Source organism: Excalfactoria chinensis, chromosome 4, assembly GCF_039878825.1.
Source record: "Excalfactoria chinensis isolate bCotChi1 chromosome 4, bCotChi1.hap2, whole genome shotgun sequence".
Taxonomy (NCBI): domain Eukaryota; kingdom Metazoa; phylum Chordata; class Aves; order Galliformes; family Phasianidae; genus Excalfactoria; species Excalfactoria chinensis.
This window is the reverse complement of record NC_092828.1, coordinates 124,667-133,764: the sequence shown is the minus strand read 5'-3', so window position 1 is coordinate 133,764 and position 9,098 is coordinate 124,667. Positions and strand designations below refer to the sequence as shown.

At 58.9% G+C, this 9,098-nt stretch overlaps 1 protein-coding gene across 1 annotated transcript; it reads left to right on the top strand.

The window, feature by feature from the left end:
• Nucleotides 1-72: 72 nt before the first annotated feature.
• Nucleotides 73-7,555, top strand: DOK1 (docking protein 1). Its single transcript, XM_072335388.1, has 5 exons — nucleotides 73-203; nucleotides 454-753; nucleotides 4,091-4,202; nucleotides 4,351-4,523; nucleotides 6,057-7,555. The coding sequence occupies exons 1-5, from the start codon at nucleotides 141-143 to the stop codon at nucleotides 7,116-7,118; spliced, it is 1,710 nt and encodes a 569-aa protein (XP_072191489.1). The 5' UTR covers nucleotides 73-140; the 3' UTR covers nucleotides 7,119-7,555.
• Nucleotides 7,556-9,098: the final 1,543 nt, after the last annotated feature.

The following is a 9,098-nucleotide window of genomic DNA, read 5'->3' as shown; positions in this document are numbered from 1 at the left end:
CACACAGGCCCACGGACGCGCCGTCCACGCGCACTGCGCCTCTCGGCCCCTCCCGCGCGTTCCCGACACGTGCGCGCCCCGCCCCGCCCCGCCCCTGTGCCCGGGAGCGGCGGCGGAAGCGCGGGGAGCGGCGGCGCGGGATGGAGCCGCCGGCCAAGGAGGGGCCGCTGTTCGTGCAGCACAGCAACAAGTTCGGCACCAAGGTGGGCTCCGCGTGGGGCCGGGGTCGGTCGGTTTTCGGGCCGTGGGTCGTATCGAGCCGAGCCGGCCGCAGCGTCCCGCGGGCGCTGCCGAGCGATGGGGGCCGCCGATTGCTCAGCTCGGGCGGCCGCAATGGGAGGGAGTCAGGGAGGCAGGCGGCCACGCTCCGGGACGGGATGGGAGGAACGGGACGGACGGGACGGACGGGACGGACGGGACGGGGAGGCCCCGCGCTGACTTGGTGCCTTGCAGCGGTGGAAGCGGGGCTGGTTCGCGCTGTTCCCGGCCAGCCAGCACGGCGTCGCCCGCCTGGAGTTCTTCGATTGCAAAGAGGCGGCGGGTCCGTCCGGCCGGTTGGGTACGCGGCGCCTCGACAAGACGGTGGTGCGCCTGGCGGACTGCACCAGCGTCACCCCCGCGCCCTCCGAGAGCGGCCCCCGGGCCGGCACAGCCGCCTTCCGCCTGGAGACCAGCGGCCGCAGCTACCTCCTGGCGGCCGAGCAGCAGCAGAGCGAGGAGTGGGTGGCCAAGCTGTGCGAGATCGCCTTCCCGGTGAGCGGGGCGGGGGACCGGGGCGGCATCTTCGTGTGTCGGCGGCGCGGCCCCGAGGGAACGGTCTGGAGGCACCGCGGACGCGCCGGGGGTGCCCCTCGAAGCAGCTCCGGCCTCAGCGGCTGCCCGGGTTGGGCTCGTGGGCCCGCAGGGCTGCTCGGCGCTCTGTCCCCAGGGGGTCCTGCCTGTGCCCTGCGCTCCGTGACATCCGCTGTGCTGCTACGCTGCTGCACGGAGCCCTGCTCACCCCCTGCAGACCTGGTGAGGGCTGGGTGAGGGCTGGAGGTGTCCCCATCGGTCCCAGCTGTGTTTGCCTTTCCTGCAGAGGCAGAAGCTGAACACTGAGTGCTGCGGTACCCGGCTCTGGGACCCATCAGGCTCCTGGGAAGCACCAGTAGCTTTGGGGGCAGAGCAGCCCCTCACCGAGCCTAGGGGTCACTCCCCAGTGCCAGCATCAGTGCTGGCCTGTGACTTCCAGCTTCCCTGTCCTTCCCTGCCCTTCCCCATGGCTGGCTATCAGCTGTCTATGGCATCCTTGTGAAGGCGGTTCACAGGGCAGTGGTGGCCTGCATGTATGGGTGTTTGTACGGCTCCATGACGGTGGTCCCTGCCTGCCTGGTCCCACATGTGCCCTGTGCTCATTTTGGGGTGGGAGGATTCTTCACTGCTGGGCAGTGCTCTCCAGACTCAGGCTATGGATGCAGGGCTGGGCTTTCCTGTAGGACCTCCCTGCAGCCATCAGTGACTGGCCCAGCTCAGAGGCACTGGTGACACCGGGAGTCTTTCCATGTCTGTGGCCCTGTGCCATGCAGACTGTATTGCAGCCTTTGTCCTAGGCAGGGTTCCAGGGGCTCAGCTGGGAGCCCACCACCCACCTTCATTGTGGTGGGAGCAGTGATAAGTGCTTGCTCGGAGCAGTGCTGTGCTAACACCTTTGTTCACCTGGTAGCTGCCAGTTGCGTGCTTGGGGTCCAAAAGCTGGTCAGCAGCTTAAGGATGAGTTTGACAAGGTGCTGTGAGATCAAGGGGCTGTACTCAAGGCCTGCCCTGGAGCACGAGGTGTAGGAGCTGCTGCATGCGATCTCTGCAAGAAGGTGAAGGTGCTTGGTTGCAATTTCTGCTCCTCTGCTTGGAGAGTGAGATTTTGTGCTGTGTTAACTGCGGCCCAGAAGGTGAGTGAGCAGCTTGGGAGTGGCCCAAGAGATCATTTGAATTCAGGATGGGATTTCTTTCCAGGTCTTGCACCTAAGTTGGGGCAATTCCAAGCGCAGGTGCGTGTTGGACAGGGAATGGCTTGGGAGCAGCTCTGAGAAAAAGGATTTGGGGTGCTGGTTGATGAAAGACTCACCGTGAGCTGGCAGTGCGTGCTTGTGGCTCACAAGGCCAACCGTGTCCTGGGTTGCATCAAGAGAATCACAACCAGCAGGACGAGGGAGGTGATTCTGCCCCTCTGCTCTTGTGGGACCCCACCTGCGGTGCTGTGTCCAGTTCTGGGGCCTCCAGCACAAAAAGGACATGCAGCTCTCGGAGCAGGTCCAGAGGAGCCACAGAGATGATCAGAGGGCGGGAGCACCTCCCATGCAGGGGCAGGATGAGGGAGCTGTGGCTTTTCAGCCTGGAGAAGAGGAGGCTCAGAGAAGACCAGATAGTGGCCTTCCAGGACCTGAAGGAGCCTACAGGAAAGCTGGGGAGTGACTTATTGAAGGGGCATATAGTGACAGGACGAGGGGAAATAGCTTTAAACTTAGAGGGTAGATTTAGACTAGGTAATAGAAAGAAATTCTGTACTGTGGGGGTGGTGAGATACAGGAACAGGTTGTCCATTGAGATTGTGAATGTCCCCTCCCTGGAGGCATTGCAGGCCAGGCTGGATGGGGCTGTGAGCAACCTGGCCCAGTGGAAGGTGTCCCTGCCTATAGCAGGGGGCTGGAACTAGAGGATCTTAAAGGTCCCTTCCAACCCAAACCGTTCTGATTCTTGAAGGAATCACGAGGGAAGGCGCAGTCCAACAAAGCCATCAGGCATTCTTGGCTGCCTGGCCCCAGGTTGAGCTCTGCTCCATTGGATCCTTCAGGAGGGCAGAAGCTGCTGCTGTCAGCTCTTGGACTTTGGGTTTTAGCAGCGTGCATCCTGTTTAGGAGCCAGAGAGAATCTGTTGGCCTTGTTTGGGCCTTACTTCTCACAGGGGAGCTCATGTGACTAGTTTTAAACTGAAACTGCAGCAGCTTGCCTTCTGCAAGATGTGCTGCAACCCCGGCCACGTGACCCTGGGAAAGTTTCCTGCTTGGTCTGAGCTCAGACCCTCATGCAGGAGCACAAAATCCGCTGGAAGGGCTGTTGCAGAACATCGGTGGGCCCCTGGTTTGCGTGGGGCTGCTCCAGAGGAGGGTCCCTGGGGGCACTGAGGGTGCGTCTGCCACACTGGTCCACGGGGGACTCTGCTGTGGAGATGTGGCCCCTGGCAGAGTGTTTGCGTTGCACTTTCAGTTCTGCATATGCTAAAAGTAGAAGTGCTCGCTTCCTTCTGTGGTCTGTGCACTAATCCTGGCACTGTCTTCCTAGCTGTGCTGAAGCAGGACACGGCCTGCTGTGGCTGGGTCGTGGCATCTGCTCCCTCCCCTGTTTGTGTGGCTGGGAGAGCGGCCGAGGCCATGCAGCGCTTTGGGTGCTGATGGCTGCCATGCTGGAGCACGGCTGTGTGGAAGTGGGGCTGCTTTTGGCCTCCACAGTGTGCACCTGTGTGCCGAGCCTGAGCTGCCTGGTGGTCAAATGGTCAGCGGTGCCCTGGGCACAGGGATCCCACGGAGGGGCCGTGTCAGTGCTGACTTTGCACAGGAGAGGGTGTGGAGGGGAGGCCTGCTGGGAGAGCAGGGAGAAATTCTGCTTTGAAGGAGTGGTCAGTTATTGGGATGGGCTGCCCACAGAAATGGTGGGGTCGTGACCCTGGAGGTGTTCAGGAACCGTGGAGATGAGGCACTGAGGGACATGGTCAGTGGGCACGGTGGATCTGAGTTGGGGTTGAGATTGATGATCTTAGAGGGTTTTTTATCCTCTATGATGTGTGATCCCTGTCCCCTGCACTGGGTTGAGGGCTGTGCTAGGATTTCCAAGCAGCCCCTTCTACCCAGTCCTGTCTCTTTCTGTCCCTGTCACTCTGGATGGCTATGGACTGTGGCACAGGGTGGGAGGGGGCTTTGCTGAGTTGTGCTGGGCTGGGTGGCCCTGGGGGAGGGCAGTGGGGACTAGGGGAAATGGGGCAGGGGACAATGACCCCGAGGGGTCCTTGCAGTGGTGGGGCAGGCAGGGGGGCTGGCACTGATCCTCTCTCTCTCATCAGGGGAATGGGCCCAGAAATGCTGCTGTGGCTGTCCAGTTTGGTGGAGAGGGCAGCACGGAGGCACCAGTCCTGGAGATGGCCGTGAACTCTATCTACTATTCAAGAGATGAGGGTAGGGTCTACTGCTGCCATCCCTTCCCTGGGCTGTCCTGCTGCCATCCCCTTGCTGGGCTCCTACAGGCAGTGCTGGGCAGTGCTGGGCAGTGCTGGGAGCGAGGGTGTGATTTCTTTGCCTCCCCTGAGCGCTCCTGTTCCCACAGTGAATGCCTTCTGGGTGACAGTGCAGCGGACTGAGGCTGCGGAGCGGTGTGAGCTGCGCGGTTCCTACGTGCTCAAGGCTGAACGTGACAGCCTCATCCTGAAGGACCCACGGACCAGTGAGATCCTCTACGTCTGGCCCTACCGGCTGCTCCGGAGATACGGCCGCGACAAGGTGGGTGTGTGAACGGGCAGCCTTGTGCCCCACAGACTGTCCCTGGCTGCTGTGGCGTTGGTGCTGTGGGCCCTGCCAAGTGCTGCAGCTGCTGCAGCCCTTGGTGACCACAGCAGCATCTCTGGGGCATCTGTGCCCCTTGGTCTGTCCTCAGCTCCCCAGTGGTGTCACTGTGCAGGAGCGTGAGCTGTGGTGTGCCTACCCCTCCGGGGGGCTTAGCTGCACAACCCTGTTCCACACGGTCCTTTCCCAACTCCCACTGAAGCCATTGCAGCTGCTGCCCACACTTGTTCTCTCCCCGCACTCCAAACCCACGCTGCTGGGTAGCTCGGCACTCCGATGGCTCCCAGCATGTATCCATTCCTGCTGGGGGGCATTACTCAGAGCAGGATGGGCTGTTTGAGACACCTGTTCTGCTCTGCATGTGTTCATTTTATGGGGCACACTGCTGTGAGCATGACTGACCTGTGTGGGCCTGTGCTTCCTCCGTGTCCTGCAGTGGTGCGTTCCCCATCTATCCTGCTGCTACACAGACTGCAGGTTGTACGTTCTATGCTGGGGAGGAAGAAAGTGGCCTCCCTGGGGCTGTTTACAGAAGTGATGCCATCAGCTGCTGCTTGCCAGCAGCATGTTCTGTGGCTCTTCACCAAAACAGAAACAGAAGCTGAGCTGTTCCCAGGACGGCAGTGCCAGAGGCAGCAGTGCTGAGTCACTGGAGGAGCAGGTGGCTGCACTCCTGGGTCCCCTGGTGGGGACAAGTTGGCTGTGCTTGCACTTAGCAGGGCTGTTCCACACAAAGAAGTCTGTCATCAGAGGCTCTTACAGCAACCAGGAGAGAAAGACTTTTGGTCTCTCCTGGGTTCAGGGACCGAGGCTCAAGAAGGGTCTATGCATTTGCTGGTGGGAACTTAGCATGAGTGCTCAGGCCTGAGAAGTACAGCCTTGGTCAAGGCTTCTCTTTATTATTAATGACATAAAGTACTTTGATGCTTACAAGACAAATGCTTTGCTTGCTCTTGGTAACCAAACTGCTGCTTCTGGCCTGTCTTGCATGGAAAGCTATATTCCTCTCTCGGATTCCTTATCTTTCTGCTTCCCTTCTGCCTGACTGATGCTGACTTACCCAATATACCCAGAGCATTTTCTCCTGCTGAACTGTTACCTTCTTGCCCCGCTCAGTTCCCAGCTGGCTCCAGCTGTTGAACCTGAGCCTGCTGGCAGAGCTCAGGGAAGAGAACAGCCTTCAGCAGAGCCTGCAGCTCTGGCCTTGGGTGACTGCAGCACTGTCCCCTCAGCTCTGTGCCCCACTTCACAGCTGTTTCAGCCTGATAGGCAGTCCTGCCTTTGCCTGGGTGCTGTGCAGTCACTGAGCGAAGCGCAACCTCAGTACTCACAGCAGGGAACAGAAGGAACAGGGTGCTCAGTTGGGCCATTTGCAGGCCCAGTGCTGCAGCCATGTGTGCATCAGGGGAGCATGGCCTGCATGGCTCCAGGTGTTGCTGAGCAGGACATGACTTCTGGCTTCTCTTGCAGGTGATGTTCTCCTTTGAAGCTGGCAGACGTTGTGATTCTGGACCAGGGAACTTCACCTTTGAGACCAAGCAGGGCAATGAGATCTTCCGCTTGGTGGAAGCCTCCATCCGAGAACAGAAAGCTCAGGTAGAGGAGAACCAGCAGAGCTGTGACTCGTTGGAATCTGACAGCCCCAGCGTGGTGCTGATCCGCCAGTGTCTGGCTGATGCACTGAGCCTGGAGCAGCCCACAGAAGGGGATGCTGCTGCAGCACCCAAGGCGGGCTTGGCACCCCAGCCTTCTGCTGCAGCAGAGGAAAGAGATGCGATATCACTGCTGAAGACCCGGATGCTGCCAGAGCCACCTGTGCTGCAGGCCAAGCCCCCCATCACCAGCACCCCTCCACGCTCCCCTTTGCCCAAGGCACCGCGGGCCTTCCTGCCAGACAAGGATCCCTCCAGCCTCTACTCAGAGCCTCTGGACTCCGTGAAAGGCTTCCGGCCCAGGCTGGACCCGCTGTACGCAGACCCCATTGACAGCAAGGCCGCGGGGGCTGCGGATGGGGTGAAGCTCCGGGTGCTGTTCCCAGGTACCTGTGAGCAGGTGCGGGCCGAGGGCTGCAGCCCAGCACGGAAGGAGCACATCTACGACGAGCCCGAGGGCTGCGCGCCCCGCATGCTGCCCGCTGCTGCCAGCATCTACGACGAGGCACGGCCCATAGGTGAGGCCTGGCGCACACAAGGCCATGATGGCAAGAGTGGCTACGAGTACCCCTACAACCCCAGCACTGATGACTATTCAGTTCCTGCCTTCAAGGCCAAGGGCCCCAAGCCAGTGCCTGCTCCCAAGCCCCCAGCAACGTTCATCTCCAAGTGTGCTGAAAGAAGTGAGGACCCTGGCAGGCGGCGAGGGAATCTTGCTCCTGAGAAGACGGCCGTCAAACCTGGCCTGAACAGCAGCAACAACAACAACACGGAGGTGCTGTACTGCCGCGTGGTGAAACCCCAGCTTGGGCAGAGAAAGGAGCAGTGTGTGGATGAGTGTAGCCTGTCACCTGTCTATGAGGACCTAGGAGAGATATAATGTGCTGCTGCTTTGCACCTGCCTGGGGGACTTTGGGGCCCAAAGTCAACAAGGAGTGGCACAGGTGGCTGTGCTTCATGGCCCGCCATGGGGCTGGGGGCTGTGTGGGATGGGGCAGAGCCCCTCCTGCTTGTCAGCTCTGAGGGGCTGTGTCTCCTTGGGGCTGTCCCACACACCTGGGGTCAGAGTGCTGTGCTGGTGCTGCTCTGCTCCAGAGCCAGCCTCACTGACTGACACCTGATGGGGCAGGAGGGTGGGCTCTGCACAATGCCTGCTGGTTTGACTCCAGAGGCTCTGGCTGTGCTCTGCCTTCCTCTCTGGGCCAGTCACAGGGCTGAGATGCTCACTGCAGTGCCTGGGGGCTGCTTGTCATCAGTCTCCAAAAGTATTTTTATACAAAATTATTTTGATATTAAAAGTTTGTATGTCTTATGGTGAAGTGTTTGCATGTGGCATGTTAGGCACGTAGGTGGGGAGATGCTGGTGCAGTGCTGTGGTGTGTGATGCCCAGCGGAGCAGTGTTCACGCTCACGCTGTCTGTACCAGAGCTACTGAGCTAAGAGGAAACCGTAGAGACAGTAGGAGGGCAGCTCCAGAAGTGGCTGGGATGACCTGATGCCAAGGGACTGAGGGATGTGAGAATCAGTCCTGCTGATGCTGTAGTGTGCTAGTCAGAACGAGGTATGTTGGGATGACCTGAAAAAGAATCTCCTGGTCAGGGCCAGGCTCGAGGTCTGTGCTGGAGCTCAGTGGCTGCTGATCACAGGTTCTCTGCTTAACCTTGTGCATTCCTCTGCTAATTCCCCATTTATCCTCATGTGCTTTTGGAAGGCTGAGGATGGCTCAGTCTGAGTCCCACTGACTTTAATGGCAAATACTGTAATTGCACTGTTTATGAGGTGAAAGGTTTGGCTTTGACTTCTGTGTGTCTGGCCTCGGGCAGAAACCTGCACAGGGAAAAAATATGTTGCTCTTCTGGTGTTGGTAATGGTTGTGAGAGGTTTTGTCTCCTCTGTGTGGGGCTATGCCAGGCACCTTGGCGCTGCCTGTCCCTCACTCTGTCTTGTGCTGCTGCTGGCTTCTGCTGGTTCACCTGCCTGCTGATGGAGATGGAAGCAGAAGTCGAATATTCCTGTGCAGAGGACTAAGCATGAATTCAGTAGCCCAAGCTCACACCCAGAGAGCCACAAGCTGGTGGCAAGGTGTGCAGGACTGTGTTTACGTTCCCAAACTGGTGAGATGGAAGTGAGCAGTGGGCTCTGATGGGGTGTGTGATGTCTGGGTTTAAGGAGGAGCTTCTGTACCAGCACAGCAGTAACTTGAACCTATTTGTTACTGTTGACCTGTGCTGCGTCCTCTTCCCTGCTGGGGTTTTGCTGCAGGAAACTGGAGAAAGCCTCTGAGGTGTTTTGGGAACCTGGGAGAGGCTGATACTGTTCCTGCTCAGGTGTGTGCCTGCTCCTTGGGCACAGCTGTGGGATGACCCCATGCAGGTGCATTGGCAGAGGGGTGAGGGGTGGACCTGCCCATAATCCTTCCTCGTGACTCCGGGCTTTAAAACTTGAATGATGAAGTGCAGCCTCCAAGAAGCTGAGCTCCGGGCTCTACCAGACACACTGTGGTGGGTACCTGCACATCTGCATCGCTGCAGTTGCTGTGTCTGAGGATACTGAGTGTGTCTGACCCAGCTTTCACTATAAAGAATGGCAGTGAAGAAGGAAAGTGCTCCAGCGTCTGTGCTAGAACCAGTGCTGTCCCTATAGCCCTGCGCTCCTCCTGAGTAGGATGGAATATTTGCTCTTCTTGCTTCAGCAGTGACATCCTCTCTCCGTTAACAGGCCCAAAACTAAGAGGTAAGCACACAAGGCAACATTCGTCTTCTGCATTTGTTCTGCTTTCTTTACAGGCATTGCCACATGCCAGCAGTGCGTGCAGCCCAGAGAGCTCTTGCTGATCTGAAAAGCAGTCCTTTTTCTGGCT